Below are 23519 nucleotides of genomic sequence, written 5' to 3' on the forward strand. Positions count from 1 at the left end.
TGTAACTTAAACCCATCCTTTAGGGAGGGCAGATGCAAAACAGACTTGGTTGACTTCTTTTCCCAAACCTAACTATCCTTGGGCTATGTAACAACACAGCAGATATTCTGTATTTTCAAATATTTTTTATCACACTTTTATTTGTGGTGTGTGTGTGTGTGTGTGTGTGTGTGTGTGTGTGCGCGCGCGTGCCACCAATGACTAAAGAGAATGGCTGAGATACATCTGGTCTTCCTGTTGTTGTGCCTGTCACTTATTCTACATATACGCCAGGAACAGGAAGTGGGGCCAGGCCATTAACCCACAAGGCCCACCCACCCTAGTGACTCTTTTTCTTCCAACAAGGCTTCAGTTCCTCCAGGACCCACAACCTTCCCAAACATGGTCACCAGCTAAGAACACAAGAACCTTCACAGCAATGTAGTGTGCAGGGCGGCAGGAGACGCTGCTCAGCCTGCAGCCCAAGCGGCTCCCTCTGGGGCTGTGGAGCCAGACAGAGGAAGCTTCTAGCTCAGGCCCAGCCTGACTTCTCCACGCCCTACGATCAGAGCACAAGGTCTTCAGCACTGGGGGTGTGCCATCTAGTTCTGGGGGTGCAGCCCACAGCACTGGCAACCTTTTATGGTGTGTGAGGTCTCTTCAAAAACTCCTAGGGAGGTAGCCTACCCATCAACTTTATGGCTCCTGGGTGGTGGCATTTTTCACCCATGTTGGGTGCCATTGCTCAAACGCTTCAGTTGCTGGTTTTACAGATGCTGTTACACATCTTTAAAAAACTCAAGGGTACTGGGTGGTGGTGGCACACGCCTTTAATCCCAGCAATTGGGAGGCAGAGGCAGGCAGATCTCTGTGAGTTCGAGGTTAGCCTGATCTACAAAGCGAGTCCAGGACCGCCAAGGATACACAGAGAAACCCTGTCTTGGGGGGAAAAAAAAGCCCGGTGTGGTGGTGCATGCCTTTAATCCCAGCACTCGAGAGGCAGAGGCAGGTGGATTGCTGTGAGTTCGAGGCCAGCCTGGTCTACAAAGTGAATCCAGAACAGCCAAGGCTACACAGAGAAACCCTATCTCGAAAAAAGAAAGAAAGAAAAAGAAAACAAACACAAGGGTTTGCCATTGTAAACTGTTTTCAGAGAGTGGGTCTGGGTCTGTCCTGCTGTCACCCGCTGTTACAGGGTATGTCCACCGGGCTTGGGGATCCAGCTGTTACAGGAACGTAGGGGACACTTGGGCAGCTCTGTCACTGAAAACCCTACCAATGGATGACGACACTCACAAAAGTTTCATCCTTCAAGCTTCCAAGTCCCTCTGAAGCAGGCCCAAGGTCTCCTCTCTTCAGCAACTGCCTCCTGCTTATGTAACCACTGGGCAGGGGTCTCTTGAATCCTGTTTCATGAGCCTCTTTCCTTCAGGAGGAACGCTTCAATCTAGAAGAAACAGGGTAAGATTTGAGGGTCTACTGTCAGGGGCTCATCCAGCATGTCTCAGAAGCCCCTAAACTCTGAAGCTACCCAGCAGCTCTCATGAAATTGGATCCCTCAGTGGCGGCGTCCAAGGATAGCCCATGCCCGGACACCTGCACACAGCTGCTCAGTCAAGGGCCCAGCGTGGCCTCAGTCTGAGAGAGAAACCAGATCTATTTGACGTATATGTCAGTTCCGTGTCTGAAGGCAAGACCCAGAGCGCTGTGGATTCAGTATTAACGAGAAGGGCATGGCGGCCATAGGATCAGAGCAGCGCTGGCTAGCCTCTCGCTGGATCCTGTTAAGAAGGGATTAGCAGACTGCAAACTGGGTAAGAAAAATCCTCTCACTTTTAATACCAGCCCTCTGGCATGACATAGTTCGGGTGTGAGTTACGGCCTCCTCACCTCCCCTTTTCAGGTGTCTACCCCATCCGACTCACCAGACAGCCCCCTGCTTAGGCCGGTGAGAGAGGAGCTGAGGTTCCCGAAAGCCAAGTCACCCTTGTGCAGCAGGCCTCAGGGAGCAGGACCTACCTGTCTGCTGATCCATCTAGGGCCTCAGTCTCTCGTGAGCCTGGACCATGGGCAACGTCGTGGAGGGCAAGTCGGTGGAGGAGCTGAGCAGCACCGAGTGTCACCAGTGGTACAAGAAGTTCATGACAGAGTGCCCCTCGGGCCAGCTCACCCTCTACGAATTCCGCCAGTTCTTTGGCCTCAAGAACCTGAGCCCCTCAGCCAGCCAGTATGTGGAACAAATGTTCGAGACCTTTGACTTTAACAAGGTGGGTAGAGGATGGGAGGGGTGGGAAGGGCGTGAGTCTCGGGGTGGGGGAGGGGTGCCTCCAGAAGCCAGAGCAGCCTGGGAGTGAGGAGGAACGAACAAGAGAAAAGAAGTGTTACTTGAGGTTTTCACTGTTTTTGAAGCTGAATCCTATTGCATGGGCGGAGCCAAGGCTGGTGGTTTTCAGTCCATGGTGATCCTCCTGCCTCAGCTTCCTAGTTGCTAGGAATACCAGCATAAGTTGCCGTGCCCAGCTTTGGCCAGCAGGGAGTGTGGGGCCATTGGTGTTTCCAGCACCTTGTTTGTTTGGAAGGCAGACTTTGAAGCTTGCCTTAGCAGACGCTCCCTATGCATTTCAGCATTAGGTCCTGGGGGCTCAGCTGTAACTAAGACCCCCAGTGGAAAACAGAGTCAGAGGCTGAACGTAAGGGGTTCTTGGTCGACACGCTGTACACCTCAGTGGCCTCCAAGGCAGGCGTGAACATTTGCAAGATGGCCACTGAGCACACCGAAATGCTGCTACTGGGTGCATGTGATACTTGGGCAGAGACCCCTGCATGCTCCTTGGATGTGAGGGATTTGGGGGCGGGGGAGATTTGTTGGAGTTCACCTGTCAAGCTGCCATTTATGTAGACCAGTCAGGCATAAGATGGAGGAATCGAGACTCACAGATCTGCCTACCCCTCTTCCCAGCCGGCTGGCCCCTCACTGGAACATGAAGTCTCTCAGTGATGTCGGCCGCGTGCCATGCCGTTGTGGCAGGAGGAGCCCCTCCCCTCAGGGGCCTCTAGGTAACACCAAGATCCTTGAGTGGTTATTTAAAACTCACTAATGCCTGAGTTAAAAGGCCAAATCGGATTAGGCGCTAAGAGACTAGCTCAAGGGCAGTGTCCCGGGTTCAAGGGCTCTTCCGAAGGGGAGATGAGCCACAGAGCCTGAGGTAGCATAAGGTACAGGAATCACCAGGATGGGGACCCCAAAGTATTCCTGGGGAGGCAGTGGTCCCTCCTGGCCAGGTTGGGAGGGGCCCCAGCACCTCCCTCCAACGCCCTGAGACATGTTTCCACCTGCTAAGGAAAGCCCTTTGGGTCAACACATGTCTGGGAAGATTCCTTCAAGTTACACACAGTCCAACTCCCCTGCATTCACCTAAACTTGTCACTTGTGTGCCAGCTCTCCAGTTTCTGTCAGACCTGTTGTCCAGAACTCAATCCTTTCTTTTCACTCAGAGTTAGGAGCTGGGCATGGTGGTGTAGTTTGTCATCCCAGTCCGTGGGAAGGAGAGGCAGGAACAAGTTCAAGGTCATTCATTGACAGCTATGTAGTTTACCAGGCAGCCTTGGATGCATGAGATGCTAGCCTCACGTGCCAAAACCCCGAAACAAACAGAAAAGCCAATCAACTTCTCTCAACCCAGCCTGGCCTCCTCATGACCCTGCACGGCTTCACCTGGGGCCTTTGTGCTTCGAGGACGGTGTTCCTCTAGAACTTTCTGGCTCCCACCTTTCTTGTTATAGATGACCGCTCAAACCTCACCAACCCACACCCTGGCTTCCTGGTTTAAATTTATTGAGAAAACTGGGTTCTGGCCCCATCTCTGCCTTTCTTAGCCGTACCTTTCTACCCAGAGCAGCTTGCTTGCTTTCCCTCTTTCCTTCCTTTCTTTTTACTTTCTTCTTTCCTGTTTCTTTCTTTCTTTCTTTTTTCTCAAACCAGGGTTTCTCTGTATAGCCCTGGCTGTCCTGGGACTATGCAGACCATGGAGATCCACCTGACTCTACCTCCCAAGTGCTGCGATTTAAAGGTGTGTACCACCACCACCTGGCTTAGTTTTTATTTTTTAAATTTTATCTTGGGGCTGGAGAGTTGGGTCAGCAGTAAAGAGTTCTTGCAGAGGACTTGGGTTCTACTCTCAGCACCCAAATGGTGGCTAACAACCTCCCATTCCTGGGAATCTAACTCCTTTTTCTGGCCTCCTTGGGAAATACATGCTTGGGGTACACAGAGATGCATGCAGGCAAATATCCTGTACATTTATAAAAATTTAAAAAGTTTTTTTTTTTTTTTTTTGAGACAGGGTCTCTCTGTGTATCCTTGGCTGTCCTGGACTCACTTTATAGACTAGGCTGGCCTCAAACTCACAGCAATCCGCCTGCTTCTGCCTCCCGAGTACTGGGATTAAAGGTGTACACTACCACGCTCAGCTAGTTATTTTTATTAATTTGTTAATTCATGTTTTTTAAATTTTTTGTTTTCTGATGCCAGATATTAAGTAACCCTGAGCCCTCTGGCCTGATTCTCCATGCTGGCATGTGAACCCTGTGAGGACAAAGACTCATCTTGTCTATTGCTGTGGCTAGGGCCTGCAACATAGTAGGCGCTTCTTAAGTATTAGCTATGTGAGTGATTAATATAGGGGACACTCTGAGCTCTATGGATAATACGTATTTTATGATATATATTAATTTAATTTTGCAATTATTATAGTGAAGAGCATAGACAGGTGTGGTGGTTCATGCTTGTAACTTCAGCACTTAGGTGGCTGAGGCAGGAGGATCACCACAAGTTTAAGGCCAGCCTGGGCTGTATAATGAGACTCTGTTACAACACACATACACACACACACACCCTCCCTCATGTGCACACACACACACCCCTCATGTGCACACACACACCCCTCCCTCATGTGCACACACACACCCCTCCCTCATGTGCACACACACACCCCTCCCTCATGTGCACACACACACCCCTCCCTCATGTGCACACACACACCCCTCCCTCATGTGCACACACACACCCCTCCCTCATGTGCACACACACACCCCTCCCTCATGTGCATACACACACACCCCTCATATGCACACACACACACACCCCTCATGTGCACACACACACACACCCCTCATGTGCACACACACACACCCCTCCCTCATGTGCACACACACACACCCCTCATGTGCACACACACACCCCTCCCTCATGTGCACACACACACACCCCTCATATGCACACACACATACACACACCCCTCATGTGCACACACACATACCCCCTTTATGTGCACACACACACACCCCTCCCTCATGTGCACACACACACCCCTCCCTCATGTGCACACACACACACCTCCCTCATGTGCATACACACACACCCCTCATATGCACACACACATACACACACCCCTCATGTGCACACACACACATACACCCCTCATGTGCACACACACACACCCCTCATGTGCACACACACACACACACAGAGTCTGTGTAAAACCCAGTGTGCCTTCTTACACCAGAGTAATCAGTTATTCTGTGGGCCACACTATCTTGACCTTGACGCATCGGCACCAGCACAGGGCAGTTTAATAGTGTGGCCTTGAGATGGGACACAGCCCTGAGCACTTTTAAAGCAGAGAGAGGTTAAAGCAGCGTTGTTCAAATGACAGCCTGAGGACAGGGTCTCATGGAGCCTCGGCTAGCCTCAAAGTCATTAGAGTGGCTGAGGATGCTTGACCTTTGACCCCCCTTCCCCTGTGCACCCCCACACCTGGTTTATGCCATGCTGGGAATCAAACCCAAGACTTTGCGCATACTCAGCAAGCACCCTACCAACCAAGCTTCTCCCCCAGCCCCACTTGTGTTTTTGTGGCAGAGTCTTACTATATAGTTCAAGGCTGGCCTTGAGCTGTGTCTGATCCTCCTAACTCTGCCTCCTGGGTGCTGGTGTTACAGGTGTGTGCCACCATGCCTCACTGTCCAAGAATCTAGTTTTGTAAATAAAGTTTTATTAGAACATACTAAACTCAGCCATCTAAGAATGGCAGGGCTCAATGCAGCTCAGCGGTAGAATGCTCGCCTTGTATGCTCAAGGCCGAGTGCTGTGGCCGTAGCTCAGTTAGTTGGTAAGTGTTTGCATAGCATGCTAGGGATTCAGTTTACTCATAAACTGGCTGTGATGCTGCATGCCGGTAACTTTACACCCAAGAGGCAAAAGCAGGACAATTAGAAGTCTTAAGTTATCCTGGCTACATAGGGAGTTCAAGACCAGCCAAGCTTAGAGACTGTCTTTTTAACGGGCAAGTGCTATAAAAAAAAAAAAAAAATGTCACCGAGATGATAGTGGTTAGCTACCGTTTGACTACAGGGCTGGAACACCGATTCATCTGACTCCTTTAAAAAAAAAATTAGTCATTCCAGTGAAAAGATGGCTAGACATCGGGGCACTGCACCAGATACACAGAAGAGGGGACAAACCAGGCAGCCAAAGAAGAAGTCTGCTCCCTGCTAGTCTCTTCAGAGCATGGCTGTGCAAGGTCACCACCCCACTCACAGATCTGTGTCGTCCCTTCAGTCTGCACCTAAGCACTTGTGTAGAGGTTAGAAGATCTGTCATTTAATTAATCTTGTGGCCTCATCTCTCTCAACTTCAGCTTGAATAGGGACAGAAATGGACAGCTCCTGGGAGTGGTTGTGGGATGCCTGAGCAAGGCAAAATTCTCAGCACAGGAAGTCCATGGAATGTGCCTAAGCACTTGGGAGGCAGAGGCAGAGGCAGAGGCAGGTGGGTCTCTGTGAGTTCAAGGCCAACCTGGTGTATAGGGTGAGTTCCAGGGCTGGCTACACAGAGAAACTTTGTCTCAGGGAAACAAACAGAAAAGACTAAAGGCAAGAGGGAGCTGAGCCAGCAAAATGCTCGCCTGCAAGTGTGAGGATCTGAGCTTGACCCCAGCACCCAGTGAAAAGCTGGGTGCTTTAGCCCTGAGAGTCAGGGACAGGTGGATCCCTGAGGCTCACCAGCTCAGCTGAACCAGTGAACTTCAGGTTCCATGGGAGACTTGGTCTCTAAAATAACATGAAGAGCGATAGAGGAAAACACCCAACTTCAACCTCTGACCTTCAAAAGCACAGACACAAAAACAGGGACACACACACACATGCACATACACGTGCACACACAGAGACATACACATGTACACACACAGCACACACATGCACACTCAGAGACACACAGACACATAGGCACACACACACACACACACACACACACACACACACACACACACACACACACACACACACAGAGTAATACCAGAGCTGTGCTGTTACTGGTGGGAATCCATTTCACATCTCATGTATTTAAGCTGTTTCTTGAGATGTGTCACTATATAACCCAGTCTGACTTGAAACTTGAAACAATCCTCCTGCCTCAGCTTCATGATTTATTTGGATTACAAGTGTGTGTCACCCTGCCCATGCCATGACCTTGAAATTTCATATCGTCCTTCCAATCTCAGACAAGAAAATGAGGACTCAAGGAGGCCCTGTGACTTGCCCAAGGTCACATCTTTCCCAAGAGATGGCTTTGGTCTTTTGGCTTTTTCATGGTTTCTTTGTAGTCATTAAAAAATTACAACAGTGGCCGGGCATGGTGGCACATGCCTATTAAAAAATTACAACAGTGGCTGGGCATGGTGGCACACGCCTTTAATCCCAGCACTTGGGAGGCAGAGGGAGGCTGATCTCTGTGAGTTTGAGGCCAGCCTGGTCTACAAAGTGAGTCCAAAACAGCCAAGGTTACACAGAGAAACCCTGTCTTGAAAAACAAGCAAACAAAAAAATTACAACAGTGATATAACGCCTTATAGAAAATGTTCAGCAATACAAGAAGACAAAAAGTGAAAATCAAGGTGCAAGGCCTGGAGACACACACTCTTTTTTTATTATTTATTTATTTATTTATTTTCTTTTTGGTTTTTCGAGACAGGGTTTCTCTATGTTATCTTGACTGTCCTGGACTCGCTTTGTAGACCAGGCTGGCCTCGAACTCCCAGTGATCCACTTGCCTCTGCTTCCCAAGTGCTGGGATTAAAGGCGTGCACCACCACGCCCGGCTGAGACACACACTCTTATCCTAGCATTCAGGAAGGAACCAAGGCAGGAAGATCCTGAGTTGGAGACCGGCCTGAGCTACATAACATTATTTATTATCATGTGTCAAGTAATTTTCTCAGTTCTCCAGCCATTGTCATGGAGGGGACGTGCTCCCTCCTGAGATCCATCTTGGGAGGTTCATTAAGATGGATTAAGCTAAGGTGTGTGTGAACACAAGGTGTGTGCCCCTGAACACAAGACAGTACCATGCAAATAAGCATGATCTTTGCTGTGCTGCTCAGTGCGTGGTCAAGGTCTTGCTTAAGGCTTTGGCCTTACTGACTAGGGGACCTCAGCGGCCATCTTGCCTCAGCTGTGTCACATCCCTGCCAGCTCCACTTGCATGCATCCAATGACAGAGAGCTCATTATTGACTCAGTTGGCCTTCCCACAGGCAGCCCTGCTTGCCACAGGCATCTTCATCTCCAGCTCAGATCTGCCTGCTTGAACCCCTTAGTTCCCGAGTCATGGCTGTAAATGGAGGAGCAGTGACTGGCTCTCTCTCCCTTCCTTGAGATGCTTATAAGGCTTTCTGATGTGCTAGGGTTGGACAGCAGGCAGGGGCAGAATGGCAGGAGCCCTGAGGATGGTCCTACCAAGAGGTCTTGTGTTTCTTGAGCTGAGATGTAGCTGAGTGGTAGGGTGCTTGTCTGGTAGGGTGCTTGTCTGGTGTCCTTGAGGCCCTTTGTGCTACATGTGAAGGTCATATGTCTCTCTGTGATCAATCCCCTTGAAGACTCAGTGGAGGCATCACCTTCTCTGGAAAGGCTGTGTGAATTCCTCTCCTGTCTTGCCCTCACAGTCTTCAGTGGCGCTATGGCATTCTGTCCAGGTACTGGCTGCATTGTGATGGCACAGGCATCCTTTTTCCACCTATAGTGACTTTGTCCTTGTCATAAAGAGCAGACATCCTGGGGCCAGAGAGACGGCTCAGTGGTTGAATGCTTGCTGCTCCTCCAGAGGACTAGAGTTTGGTTCCCAGCACCCACACCAGTTGGACGCCACTTACTGCTTTTAAATTACTAGTATTATTAGTATTACCGGCTAGTTATCAATTAAGACACAGACACTTGTTGTAGTTTAAAATAGTCTTAGTTAACCTTGGGCAGGGCAGACATTAATCCTCTAAACTACTTTTCATAGTGGGGCAGGCATGGGATCCTTGTCTTAATCTTGTGTCATCTGTTTCTAATAATTTTTATCAAGTTACCTTTTATCAATAATCTTGTATACTTGTTAATGATTTTATCTGGGCCAGATCTCCCATCCACGCCGGCCATGTGCTTCTCTTCCATTTAACCATACCAGGCTGCTCACAACCACCTATAAGCTCCAGGGGAGGTGACTTTCCCTTTTGGGCTCTAGGAGCACACACACATGTGGCAAGCACTCACACAGACACATAAACAAACAAAAATCCTTAAAAAAAAAAAAAGATTTATTTATTATTATGTATACAGTGTTGTCTGTTTGAACATCTGCAGACCAGAAGAGGGCATCAGGTTACATTATAGATGGTTGTGAGCCACCTTGTGGTTGCTGGGAATTGAACTCAGGACCTTTGGAAGAACAGGCAGTGCTCTTAACCACTGAGCCATCTCTCCAGCCCCCAAAATCCTTGCTTTTAAATAAATCAAACAACAGAGCTAGGTGTAGTGGCACGTAACTTTGATCCCAGTACTCGGGAAGCAGAGGAAGCTGCAACTTTGAGTTTGTAGGCTAGCCTGGTCTACAGAGTGAGTTCCAGGACAGCCAGAGTTACACAAACAAATCAACAACAACAAAAGCAAACAACAGGTAATGTTCACTGGCCTGCTATGCTCCGGGTGCTGGGTGCTGGGTGCTGAGTGCTGGGTGCTGAAGCTACATGGATTTGTTTCATCAAAAGCAATCCGGACAGTCGGAACCACTGCCATTAATCTAGATCAGTATAAGGGATGCGCTAAGTCCTTGGTCCTACATCCTAAAACTCAGGGCCGAGAAGGCAGGGATTCAAACCCGCATCTCCAACACAGCTCTTCTGTCAGGAGAAGGCGACTGTTGCTGTGAGCTCCAAGTTCTCAGCATTGGCACATGACAGGGCTCAGTGGAGCTTGAAGCCTAGAGGAAAGAGACTTTTATATGTGTCTCCTGCCCCTGCCCGCCAGGCCAGCAACTCAAGAGCTGGCGAGAACCAAGCTTTCAGCCCTGGCTTCCTTCTCCCACCTGCTCAGGATGCAGTGGGGTGGTTCTAACAGGCTTGATTGACAGCCTCTGAGGAGGATGAGAGGCGGGCAATGTTGAAGTGTTCAGAAAGACAGATATTTGTGGTAAAAGGGGGACTGGACACCGAAGAGCAGAGCTGGCCTTGGCTCCCTTTTGCTTAGCTGCAAAGAGCCAGGGGTCGATATGGGGAGGGGCTCTGGCTGGGGAGGGCGGGACTCTGAGTAGGGTGGGCGGAGCCCTAGTGAGCTTACCCCGCCTCGCCCCTGTCCCCTCACCCCAGGATGGCTATATTGACTTCATGGAGTATGTGGCAGCTCTCAGCCTAGTCCTCAAGGGCAAGGTGGAACAGAAGTTGCGCTGGTATTTCAAGCTCTACGACGTCGACGGCAACGGGTGCATAGACAGGGACGAGCTGCTCACCATCATCCGGGTAACTCCAGGTGCAGAGGGCTGGGCCAGCGGCACGTGGTGGGATGGGGTGAACAAGGGTGGGTGTGCCGGCTGAGAGCACCCAGAAATTGCAGCCCAGAATAAAGGATGCGATTTGGGACCGAGGGATTAAAATTCTCACCAACTTCATGATCTGGACTATGCCACTGCTGCTTGGGCCTCAATATACTTATTGGTACTAAGGCTTTGTTAAAGTGTGTGTGTGTGTGTGTGTGTGTGTGCATATGTGTGAGGCCAGAGGAGGATGAGGATGTCAAGTGTCTTGCTCTGTTGTTCTGTCTTACTGAGACAGGGCCTCGAGCTAGGCTGGTAGCCAGGAAGCCACAAGAGGCCTCCTGTCCTCCCCCCACTCCCACCACCCTCCTGCACTTGGATTATAGGGACACGACCTCGTGTGGCTTTTTACCTGCACAGCAAGCATTTTTACTTCCATCTCTTCAGCACTTGTTTGAGACAGGGTCATCACCATGTAGATCAGGCAGGCCTGGAACTCAGAGACCCACCTCCCAAGTGGGGGAATTTAAGGCATGTGTTACCACGACCTCTCCCACTTTTTTCTTTAAACGACAAGGTCTCACATTGTAGCTTAGACTGGCTCACAACCACTTGGTCCATACTGACCTCCAATTTGAAGCAATCCTGCCTCAGTGTCCCAAATGCCTGAGGCCCTGGTTCGGTGACCTCCACTCTGCACCGAGCTTGGGTTCCTGACAAGCTCGCTCTGCTCGCCCTAGACGGAGTTTCTCACTTTTGCCTGTTTGTCGTCCCAGGCCATCCGAACCATTAATCCCTGGAGTGACTCATCCATGAGCGCCGAGGAATTCACAGATACTGTCTTTGCCAAGATCGACATCAACGGGGATGGTGAGGAGGCGGAGAGAGGGTTCCCCAGGGGGCGGGGTCAGCAGAGATGTCAGTCACCCATGAGGACGGGCAAGAGAGGAGGATGGAAGGCCTTCTGCTACCCACCTCTGCTCTGGCTGCAGAACTGGATGTTGGGGATCCCTGCATCAGACTTTGGGTTCTGGATCCCAGAACCATCCCCAGCGCTTCCTCCGTTCCCGCTTTTTGCAAGCATCCTTCTCTGAGCCCTGTACTCCTGAGACCTCATCCTGCGAATCCCTTTCTCTCCGTTCCAGGGGAACTGTCTCTGGAAGAGTTCATGGAAGGCGTCCAGAAGGACCAGATGCTCCTGGACACGCTGACCCGAAGCCTGGACTTGACCCGCATTGTGCGCAGACTGCAGAACGGCGAGCAGGAGGAGGCTGACGCTGACGACGTGGCAGCAGAGGCTGCTGGCTGAGTCTCACCCTGTGGCCTCTGCACGCTGAGGGCTGGCCCTGTGTGGTGCCTGGTGCAGCTGCTCTGTTCTTGTCTTAACATTAATTACACAGAACCCCCTGCACTCAGTCTCAGCTTGTTTCTTTGGGCGCACAGTAGCGAGATTTGGGGCAGTAGCGAGATTGAGAGCTCAGCACGGAGAAGGATGGTCCTTAATTCCTCCCGGGGATTCAGAGGTGCTTCCTGCTGGTTCCCTCTGTCCTCGTGTGGGTGCGCTCCTCTCTTGCCCCTCACGTATTTCTGCCCAACTTTCCTCCTGTACTCCCCCTTGCGAATGTGGAAGCTCTGAGAGAGCCCCTGGGTCTCTGATGGAATCCTGGCATCTGCTGCTGTAGCCTTAGGTAGTCACACCCTGCTCTGCCCGTGGAGCCTGTTTATGTTGCATTAGTGTTAGAGGGAGCGCCCTCCAGCCTGCTTCATGAACCTCCATGCTTTAGGGGAACAACTTTTTATTTTTATTTTTTGCTTTTTCGAGACAGGGTTTCTCTGTGTAGGCTTAGCTGTCCTGGACTAACTTTGTAGACCAGGCTGGCCTCGAACTCAACAGAGATCCGCCTGCATCAGCCTCCTGAGTGCTGGGATTAAAGGCATGGGCCACCATGCCCAGCCAATATTGTTTGTTTGTTTGTATTTGTTTTTCGAGACAAGGTTTCTTTGTGTAGCCCTTAGCTGTTCTGGACTAACTTTGTAGACCAGGCTGGCCTCGAACTCAACAGAGATCCGCCTGCATCAGCCTCCCGAGTTCTGGGATTACAGGCGTGTACCACTGCACCCAGCTTCAAAAAGAAATTTTTTTAAACCTGGGATACTAGTCATTTTTTACATGGACCATCTTCAGCTAAGTGATTTCTAAAGGAAACTTGATAACAACATTTTATAAGATACAAACCCCAAGCCAGGCGGTGGTGGCCCACACCTTTAATCCCAATACTCGGGAGGCAGAAGCAGGTAGATCTCTGTGAGTTCGAGGCCAGCCTGGTCTACAAAGCGAGTCCAGGACAGCCAAGGCTACACAGAGAAGCCCTGTTCTCTGGGGGGGGGGGGAGAAGATACAAACCCCCAAGGGCTGAGAGAGGCTCAGCAAAAGTACAGGTTGCTCTAGCAGAGGTCCTAAATTTAATCCCTAGTACTCAATGTCAGCTCACAAACATCTGTAACTCCAGTGTCAGGGGATTGGACGCCCTCTTCTGGCCTCTGTGGACAGTGCACCATGTGTGTGCACATGCAGGTATGCAGGCAAAACACCCATGCCCATAAAATAAAAACTTCAAGCTCAAGCTGGGCACAGCAGTGCACCCTGTGATAACAGCACCCAGAGAGTTGAGGCAGGAGGATTACCATGGGTTTCAAGCTAACCTGGGCTCCCAAAACTGTCTCAATTGCCCAACAGAATGAAAACCCCTCCTTCAGGAACAAAAACTACAACAAAAACCTGGGCATTTTGGCTCATATTTATAATCTCAGGGTTCTGGAGCTAGAGGCAGGGGTTCTGGCTAGCTTGGGCTATACAGTGAACTACAGTCTAGCCTGAACTACAGGGCAGGGCCTTGCTCAAATAAGCAAACCAACTTCCCATCAAGGTCAATAAGTTAGTTTATTTTAACATAAGAACATCTCTATTCAAGGTAAAACCAATAATCTATCTGGCTCCACAGGGAGACACTAAGTGTGATACTGTCCCACTTCCTGTTTTCTGAGGTGCCTTCCCCAGCTGCAGGGAGGGAAAGGGGCAGAGGAAGACAGGAGGGTTAACCGGGCAGGTTCCGTGGTAGCCTTGCTTCTACATCAGGTGCGGGAAAGATATTACCATGACATTCTGGGTCTACTGAACCTGCAGGAAGTTTGGGGGTTCTACAGCAGTCGGAGACAAAGTCTGGCCTGGAATCCAAATCTACAGGTGTCTGACTCTCCCCAGAGATGAAAAGATGTCTTCAGCCTTATGGAAGCATGGGGCCTAAAAGCTAGCAACAGGGGCAGGCTAACACTAGCGATGGGGTGCAGCACCCAACAGAGCAGAAACATCCCCTGCCAGCTCAAGCATCAAGGCCTCCACGGGGTGGGACGAGAGATCACAGCTGTAACGTGTCTGCAGTGGCCTTTCCTTTTGTCACCCACGGTGAGGACACCCTGGGAAGGAGGTGGGGAGAGTCCTCCTAATGCCACCGCTCAGGGTGGGTGTGGCTGAGTCATTAAGATCTTTGCCCATTCTTGCCTTTTTTGCTTCCCACTGTGCCCCACCCCCAGCTGCCCCATTTCTACTGAGAACACCTAAAGGTTAGAGACAGCCTCGCACGCCGCCCCCAGGCAAGGCCCGGTTTTTCCAGAAGCAGCTGAGGAGCAGAGTAACGCAGTACCCCCCTATGATGCCCGTACACTCTGGAAAACGGACTAAACTCCAGTGGGCTTCTTCAGACGCGGCAGCCATTGCTCGACCCCTTGCTCTCCCACACTGGGAGCGTCAGAGAGTCCACACCAAGCAAGAGGGGGCCTGAGCCAACTAGGTCAGGGGCCTCCTGCTACTTTGAAAACCTGGGGGACCATGAAGGAGCCTTGCAGGGGAGTGAGGGCTCCTGCAGGTTCCCCAGGACCTCAGAACATGGCACTTCTTCGCCTTTGCTGAGTGATCCAGCCGCCAGGGTTGACATCCATCTGTAGCATCTTCATCACCCACTTGTCTCGACGGGCGCCTTCAACGAACTCGGTCAGGGACAGCTGGCCTGAGCGAGAGGGGGAGGGGTGGTCACAAGGGGAGGGGCGTGTCGGGACGGCCTCCTCTTCCAGCCTGGGCACTTAACTCTTTTACAAACCAGACTGCAGACTCGAATTCTAAGCCTGAGGCTTGTCACTTCTGAGTCTAAAGGGGCCTCTTGCAACTCACAAATATGTGGTGTGGTGTGTGTGTGTGTGTGTGTGTGTGTGTCCATCCTCAAGCATACAAAAGAAAACCAAAGGTCAGTTTCCAGCATCACTCTTCATGTGCTAACTTTTTCTTTCTTTCCTTCTTCTTGTTTTTGGTTTGTTTGTCTGTTTTTTGTTTTGTTTTTTCTGAGTATCACTGTGGAGCCCTGGCTGAAATTCATTGTAGAGACCAAGGCTAGCCTTGAGTCCACAGAGATCTTCCTTTGCTTCCTGCGCCTTTTATTTATTTATTCATTCATTTATTTATTTATTTATTTATTTATTTATTTATTCACCACCACCACCACCACGGGTGTGTGTGTGTGTGTGTGTGTGTGTGTGTGTGTTGGGGTGGGGTTAGGGGGACAACCAGCAGTGGTTGGTTCTCTCCTTCAACCACATGAGTACCAGAGATTTAACTCAGGTCATCAGGCTTGGTGACAAGTGCCTTTGTCAGTAGAACTGTATCACTGGTCCCTCTTTATCTGGGTCTGGAGAGATGGCTCAGTGGTTTAAAACCCTGGCTGCTCTTGCAGGGGACCCCACGGTGGCTCACAATTGTCTGTAACTCCAGTTTCAGGGATCTGACACTCTTTCCTGGCCTCTGTGGGCATCACACGTACATGTCACACAGACTTACACGTAGGCAAAACCCTCGTGTACGTACAACCAAAAAGAACTGTTTTCGGGAGGGAGGGAGGATGCATGGGATGGGATAGCAAATGAGATGTAATATGAATTATTTTATTTTTCAATAAAAAAATGTGTAAAAAAAAAAAAGAGCTGTTTTCACTTTCATGTGCAGCCTTCACCAGCCACTACCGGAGGAGTTGTAACCCTATACAAATGTGATTTTGGTTCCTTTTGCTATTCCATGTGTCATCCTTTTCCAGCCAGATCAGAAACAAGGATGTCAGTAGCAGGAATATGGGGGTGGGGCAAAGGGGGAGGGGCTTGTCCTGGGGGAGGGGAGGGGCTTGAACTTCACGGGACAATACAGCTTCCACCTAGGCTCCACCTCTCTTACCATCTCCATTCTCGTCCACCAGGAGGAAGATCCTATCCACCACCTCTTCAGGTGTGAGCAGCTGGCCCTGCTGCTCCAGGTCCAGCTCCGCCCGGCAGGCTTTCTTCAGCTTGTAAATTGCCTGCCAGAGAGAAAGAGCTGGGCTCCTCTGCCAGACCCTCAGGGACCTGCGTCCCTTAGTGCCACCTTCCAGTGCTGGCTTCCAAGCTGAGCATCTTAGCAACACAGAACGCAGATATGCTGGTTACAAAAAGAGTCCCGGGGAAGGCTGGGCGGTGGTGGCGCAGGCCTTTAATCCCAACACTTGGCGGATCTCTGTGAGTTCGAGGCCAGCCTGGTCTACAAAGTGAGTCCAGGATAGCAAGGCCTTATTACACAGAGAAACCCTGTCTCGAAAAAGCAATAATAAGCTGGGTGGTGGTGGTGCACGCCTTTAGTCCCAGCTCTTGGAGGCAGAGGCAGGTGGATCGTTGTGAGTTCGAGGCCAGCCTGGTCTACAAAGTGAGCCTAGGACAGCCAAGGCTACATAGAGGAACCCTGTCTCGAAAAAACAAAACAAAACAAAAATAACAAAACAAAAAAAGAAAAAGCAATAATCAATAATAATAATAATGATAATAATAATAAAAATAAAATAATGATAATATCATGAACAGCACACATGCTTCCCACATCCCACAAATAGAAACAATTTTGGTTTTTATTGACTTGTCTTTTGTGTTAGTTGCTTGTGACTATCAGCTTGATTAGACTGAGAGCTGCCTGTGAGGTGGTTTCTCGAGCCAACAAGCTCCAAGGGACCCTGGTGGAGTGAATGGCTTAACCCACAGATGGACACAAATCTGAATGGACTGTAGAGTAGATCACGGAAGCTTGGGTGTCTTTCACGGGTGTAGCTTGGCCTGGCTGCTTCCTGGCTGTCATGGTGTGAGCAGCCTTCCCCATCACACACTCCCCCAGGCACCATGGTAGTCTGCCCATGGGGATGGTCCAGAGAGAGAGAATGGGAGCGTGAAACCAAACGGAGCCAAACCAGTCCTTCCTGCTGTAAGTCTTTCCGTCAAATACTGTCACAGCAGTGCGAACTTTGACTCACAATTGTCCTCACGTTTGTTTTTCTTTCCGAGGCTGGCCTGGAATTCATCTTATAGGATGTTCTGGCCTTGAACTGGTGACCTCCCCTGTTTCAGCCTCCTGTGCGCTGTGATCGCAGGCATGGGCTGTCACACCCAGCTTTGGTTCCTACCTTATTAATTTATTTATTTACTTGGATTTAATTTACACTTTTTAATTTCTGTAGGTGGTTTCTTTAGGGTTCTGGGATTTTATTTATTTACTTGTTTATTTTATTTTATTTTCCAAGACTGGGTTTCTCTGTGTAGCCTTGGCTGTCCTGGACTTACTTTGTAGACCAGGCTGACCTCAAACTCACAGTGATCCACCTGCCTCTGCCTCCCAAGTGCTGGGATTAAAGGCGTGTGCGCCACCACATGCAGCTCTGAGTTTGTTTTTTTACTCTACCATAAGGATCCCTGAGGTTGAACTTAAGTTGTCAAGTTTAGTGGTAAACTCCTTTCCCAGGTGGGCCGTCTTAGCGAGCACAGATACGCACTGTGAATCACTTCATCACCTCGACCCCAACTCAGTGCAGGGCAGCTCTCTGCTGAGCAGGCCACCTTTAGCCAGAGCCCCAGAACCGGGAAGTGGGTGAGGTGCCAGCTCAGAGACACACACTGACCTCCACAATGTCCAGTAGCTCCAGGCGGTCGATGCAGCCATTGCGGTCCTTGTCGTAGATCTTGAAGGTCCACTTGAGCTTGTGTTCCAGGGTGCCCCTCAGAACGAGGTTCAGGGCTGCTACATACTCCAGGAAGTCAATGGTGTTGTCCTGTATTGAGTGTGGACACCGTGAGGCCCCCAGATCCCCAGCCTCAGCTCCCCAGATTGCAGGTGTGAGTCCTATGGACACTAAGTCGCCAGACTCGGGGTTCCCTTCCCCTTGCAACCCAAGAAGTCTCTGTGTCATTGTGAGTGCCTTTCCCTACCCTGGGATCCTGCTCATCCTCCGCCTCACCCTTCCAAGTAGTTGGTATGGCAGGCCCATGCCAATGCATCTGGAGAATAACTGTTCCTCACCATTTGTCCAGAACTTTCTATTCTTAGGACATCCTCTCTCACCAGGCATGGTGGCACACGCCTTTAATCTTAGCACTCAGGGAGGCAGAGGCAGGCGTATCTGTGAGTTCAAGGTCAGCCTGGTCTACAAAAAGAGTTCCAGGACAGTCAAGGCTATTACACAGAGAAACCATGTCTCAAAAAACAAAAACAAAAAACAAAAGAATATCCTCTCTCAACATAACTCCTTTTCCACAATGTCCCCAGACTTTTTGTGAGGCACATTAATTCTGATATGGCTCCTTCTTGCATTAGCTCCTCCCCTGTGAGGTCACAGAAACCCTGGGACATCTTCTGGGACAGATCTGGCTGAAGTTAGTCTCATCTGTGCACAGCTCTAGTCGGCAGCAACTACCCACTGTGGCCTGAGATGTGTGGAAGGCAGAGGTAGCTGGGACAGTATGTGCCCTGCCTCTCCCTGGCTCGGCTGCATTGTGCACTGGTCCCGAAGCTCGCATGCATGAAGTCCAAACTAGTGTCTGTGCTGGAGGCCAAGTCCAGACAATACGGTCCTACACAGAGAATTCTGGCTAACGAAAAAGACGGCTTCCGCTGTCCCTTACATTTTTTTTTTTTGGTAGGTTTATTTATTTAATTTGTTTTGTGTGTATGAATGAATGTTTTGCCTGCATGTATATGTGTACACCATGTGTGTGCCTGGTACCCACGGAGGTCAGAAGAGGGCACTGGGTCACTTGGAACTGGAGTTATGGACAGGTGTTCACTGAATCTTGAGCCATGTCTCCAGCTTTCATCTTCCTTTAAAACAAACAAACAAACAAACAAACAAAACAAAAAAAACCTCTCTGTCTCCAGACTACTCTCAGAAGGGGTATAGCAAGGGAGAGCAAGGGCAGAGATAGGAAGCTGAGGCAGGGGGACTTCAAGTTTTAGGCCAGACAGGGCTACATAGTAAGACCCTGTCTCAAAACAAACCAGAGGCTGGAGCGATGACTCAGTGGTTGAGAGCACTTGATCTTGCAGAGGACCTAGGTTTGGTTGCCAGCACCCACAGGGCAGCTCACAACCCTCTAAACTCCGGTACTAGGGGATCACACACCCTCTTTTGACCCCCATGGGTACCAAGCACGCACGGTCCTGCATGCACATACATGCAGGCAAAAGACTCATATACATAAAATACCTAAAAACAGCAACAACAACAACAAAATGTAGTAGATGTAAACATGTTTTTGTTTTGATCCCAAGTATGGGATGGGGAACAGACTTGTAAGAGAACAGGTGATGTTTATCCACTAGAAGACGAACCACCTCGTGCCTGGTTTTTGCCAGCTGAAACACATCTTAGTACAGACTCTGAGAGGAGATATATATATATCCAAAACAGGAAGTGGGGCTTTTTGGGTCTTGGTATTTATTGTTTGGGGTGTTCATCGCTCCACTTTGAGACGCTCCTAGAGAGAACCGCTCCAGAGAATGCTTCGGGGCTGCAGTTCCAGCTGCTGTTCCAGGTTCCAGCAGCAACTTTGGTTGAACTGCTGGTCTGCTGAAATCCTGCCGACTACACCAGGAGAATCACTCCCAGGAACTGAGTCTAAAAAGGTCTACTTTTCCTGTTCCCATTAACCTGTTTTCTCTACTATCTAGGGAAGGTGGGCTGGAAGGGAGGTATAAACATTACAGAACCTCAAATAAAGTAAGTTTGGAAAAGGTAGAGCCTACTACAAAATTCTCAGTCCTCTAAGTAGGAACACCAGGACAGGAATTAAGACGCTCAAGTGAGTATTTGGCCTCGGGGCAAACTGACAAGTTCTTAGATTGGATGTGTGTGTTTGAAACAGGGTCTGCGTGGTCCAGTGTTGGCCGCATCCCAGCTTTCTAGCAGCTGGCTGGTGGCACACACCACCACACCCAGCTCGCAATGCACCATCTTTCACTCCAGTTTTCTCGTCATTTAAATTTAAAAAAAAAAAAAAAAAAAAAGACACTCCTTCCTGGTGAGGCTCCTACAGCCTTGAGGAGGAAGAGGAGGGTGATGCACCTGTGAGGTTTGAAGTTGGCTCTGTGCCCGGTGTTTCCTGACTGACCTCAACCGAAGAGGTACATTCTAAAGGTGGCCGTAGACATCAAATGGCATTCCCACCGAGTCAGCTTGTCACAAGTTCTCCTGCACCAAGAGGTATGGTCCTGACAGTTTCTTCAAATTACCCATGTACCCCTCAGTTCAGGGAGGTGTAGCAGGCTTTATAACTAACTATGTTACAGGACTCGGGGAGCTGGGCATGCTGTTCCAAGTCTTTAATCCCAGCACTCAAGAGGCTGAGACAGGTGGAGCTCTGTGAGTTCAAGGCCAGCCTGGTCTACAGGGAGAGCTCCAGGCCAGCCAGGACTAAATAATGAAACCCCATCAACAAAACAAAACAAAACAAAACCAACCAACAAAAAACAACAAGGCAAACCCAAAAACCAAAACAACAAAAAGGACTGCAGGACACTGAACCAGATACATCACCTTTAAAAAGAAAGTCTTTTTTTTTTTTTTCATATAATTCTTTCTTATTTATTTTTAATTTTATGTGAGTAGGTATTTTTCCTGCACGCATGTGTACCACGCGTGTGCCTGGTACCTGTGGATCTCAGACATGGGCTCTGGATCCCCTGGAACTGGAGTTACAGATGGCCATGGGCTGTCATGTTAGTGTTGGCAACAAGTGCTCTGAGCTATAGCTTCAGCCCCTGAATTAAAATGCTTTGTTTTGAAGCAAAGTTAGGGTCTAAGAGATTTTAATACAGATTTTATGCACTAAGGTTAAGAGAGAGGAACTAGGGCTGGGCCTCTCAAAGGACAGTAGCTTTGAATTAAGTTAAGGTTGGAATGGGGCAATGGCTCAGTCCATGAGGTGCTTGCCACGCCAGCACGAGGACCCCAGTTCCTTCCCTGGCGCCTACATAAAAGGCTGGGCATGGGGCCTGAAGAGATGCCTCAGTAGTTCAGGGCAGGCACTTCCCTCACAGAGGACCCAGTTCTGTTCTCAGCACCTGTGGTGGATTGTTCCAGTTCCAGAGGATGCACTGCCCTCTGGTGGTTGCCTCAGGCACTGTGCTCACGTGCACAAACACCACACATAACTTAAAATGCAATAGGTTTTTAAAAAAAATAAAACATTGAGTTGTAGTGGCATCTAGTTGCTGTCCCTGTGCTGAGAGTGTGTGTGTGTGTGTGTGTGTGTGTGTGTGTGTGTGTGTGTGTGTGTGTGTGTGTGTGTGTGTGTGTGTGTATGTGTAAGTACCTGTGGAGGCCAGAAGGGGACATCAGACACCCTAGAGCTAGAGTTACAGGTGTTTCTGGGTAATGGGATCCAGGAGGAATCATAGGTTTACTGGCCAACCAGCTTATCCTAGTTGGTGGGCTCCAGGCAATGAGAGATGGTCTCACAAAAAGAAGATGGTCGGCTCCTGGGAACTGATACCTGAGACCAATCCCTGGCCTCCATATGCACACAAGTGTACACTCCAGGCATGAACTCATGAATGCAAACACACATACACAGTGTTAAAGCCCAACCGCCATGTGTGCGGTATATAATTTAGTGCTTTTCAACGGCTGGTGCCATTGGAGGGCCTACAGAAACTGGAATCCCCTATGACTTATAGTATTGAAAAAGGGGGAGCCAGGTGTGGTGGCGCACACCTTTAATCCCAGCACGCGGGAGGCGGAGGCAGGCGGATCGCTGTGAGTTTGAGGCCAGCCTGGTCTACAAAGTGAGCCCAGGACAGCCAAGGCTACACAGAGAAACTCTGCCTCGAAAAACCAAACAAAAAGCATTGAAAAGGGGAGCTGGAGTTGGGTGGCTCAGTAGTTAAGATCACTTACTGGTCTATCAGAGGAATGCTGTTTGGATCCCGTTACCCAGAAACACCTGTAACTGAAGCTCTAAGGTGTCTGATGCCCCCTTCTGGCCTCCACAGGTACTTACACATACACACACACAGACACACAGACACACACACACACACACACACACACACACACACACACACACACACACACACACACACACACACACACACACACAGGGGGGAAGGGTTGTAAAGGGCTTTTGCAGCTATCCATGCACCGCGCAGTCAGTGTGAAGCCCCCACCAGCATCCGCAATAGGGAAGAACCGAGTAGCCGGTCTCTGAAGGACCCTGCCTAGGGGACGCTCTTGATCTGTGCTAAGACAGCTTCCTTGTACTCGGAGCAACAGGGGCTCTATGGAGTTAGAAAAACCATGCCCTTTTGCTGCAGAGCCTGGGCCTAAAAAGCACAGAGGAGGCCCAGGCCATGTGCCAGTGAGAGAGTGGCCTTTGGCTCTCAGAAAGAGGATGTAGGGAGCTGGTGAGAAGAGAAGGGCACAAAAGGGAGAGAGAGGAGTTGACGGGGAAATGGTGGGTCAAAGGATGGAGAGGAAGGAAGGCGGCAGAGGTGCTCAAGGACAGGAAGGGCAGCAGGTGGGCTGCTCACAGGTCTTCCCCCCCGCAGGGCTCCTTACCCCGTTCTTGTCAAAGGCTCGGAACATGCCCTCCACATACTGGGTGGCCTCCTCGTTGCCGGTGACCTTGAAGAAGCGCTTAAACTCGTGCATGAAGAGGGTCCCACTGGGACACTCCACCACGAACTTCTTGTACCATTCCTGCAGCTCCGCCACATCCATCTCCCCGGCGGCCTCCGCCTCCTCCCAGCTGAACTGCTGCCCCATCTCGCCTGTTCGACCGCGAGTGAGCCTGGCCCCGTGCCTCCTCCGCTGGCCTTTAGACTTGGTTCCTCCTCCTGCCTCTCCTCGGTTTGACCAGCCCTTTCATTGTCTCAGGGAACCTGAACGTGATTGGTAGTGAAGGGACCTCCAGAACGGGGTGGGGGGTGGGGGAGGGCCAGGCCCAGGCCAGCTTAGCTCTGTAAAGACCATTAAGAGATTTCTGGAAAGGTGTGACCTCCAGAGGGCTAAGCTTTCTCAGCCTCGACCCTCTGCAGGTCTAGTGAGAAGCCGCAGAGGAAGGGGGTAAGAGCCCTGGGGTTTTCTTGGCCCCACCAGTGTCTGCAGCTCCCTTACAGACCATGCCCAAATCTTCCAGGCTTTCATTTTCCAGCATCAGGACAAACACTTCTCTCCAGCCCTTCACTCAAGCGCTGAAGTAGCGATCTCTCCTACTCACTCCCAGGCACTAACACACGGCCAGGACCTGGGAGCGTGGTCTAAAGTGTCTTCGAGGGCTCTTAAAGGACATGTGAACTAGCTTTAGCA

At 50.1% G+C, this 23519-nt stretch overlaps 2 protein-coding genes across 2 annotated transcripts; one reads left to right on the top strand and one right to left on the bottom strand.

The window, feature by feature from the left end:
- The first annotated feature begins 1960 nt into the window (after positions 1-1960).
- Positions 1961-12232, top strand: Guca1a (guanylate cyclase activator 1A). The gene is made up of 4 exons (XM_051152561.1): positions 1961-2246; positions 10664-10813; positions 11604-11697; positions 11973-12232. Exons 1-4 carry the CDS (start codon positions 2046-2048, stop codon positions 12134-12136), a joined length of 609 nt encoding a protein of 202 aa, XP_051008518.1. The 5' UTR covers positions 1961-2045; the 3' UTR covers positions 12137-12232.
- Positions 12233-14763: 2531 nt separating this feature from the next.
- Guca1b (guanylate cyclase activator 1B) lies at positions 14764-22976 on the bottom strand. Its single transcript, XM_051152562.1, has 4 exons — positions 22770-22976; positions 17838-17987; positions 16100-16220; positions 14764-14891 (listed from the first exon to the last, which is right to left on the bottom strand). Exons 1-4 carry the CDS (start codon positions 22974-22976, stop codon positions 14764-14766), a joined length of 606 nt encoding a protein of 201 aa, XP_051008519.1.
- Positions 22977-23519: the final 543 nt, after the last annotated feature.

This window comes from Acomys russatus, chromosome 11 (assembly GCF_903995435.1).
Source record: "Acomys russatus chromosome 11, mAcoRus1.1, whole genome shotgun sequence".
NCBI classification, from domain to species: Eukaryota; Metazoa; Chordata; class Mammalia; order Rodentia; family Muridae; genus Acomys; species Acomys russatus.

What these genes read in the sequence shown, in the direction of transcription:
- Guca1a (XM_051152561.1), top strand. Translation starts at nt 2,046, where the DNA reads ATGGGCAACGTCGTGGAGGGCAAGTCGGTGGAGGAGCTGAGCAGCACC. An exon ending in AGACCTTTGACTTTAACAAG is followed by an intron (nt 2,247 to 10,663) that starts GTGGGTAGAGGA and finishes CCCTCACCCCAG; the next exon opens with GATGGCTATATTGACTTCAT. An exon ending in GATCGACATCAACGGGGATG is followed by an intron (nt 11,698 to 11,972) that starts GTGAGGAGGCGG and finishes TCTCCGTTCCAG; the next exon opens with GGGAACTGTCTCTGGAAGAG.
- Guca1b (XM_051152562.1), bottom strand. Translation starts at nt 22,976, where the DNA reads ATGGGGCAGCAGTTCAGCTGGGAGGAGGCGGAGGCCGCCGGGGAGATG. An exon ending in AGCTACTGGACATTGTGGAG is followed by an intron (nt 16,221 to 17,837) that starts GTCAGTGTGTGT and finishes TCTCTCTGGCAG; the next exon opens with GCAATTTACAAGCTGAAGAA. An exon ending in GGTGGACGAGAATGGAGATG is followed by an intron (nt 14,892 to 16,099) that starts GTAAGAGAGGTG and finishes CCTCTCGCTCAG; the next exon opens with GCCAGCTGTCCCTGACCGAG.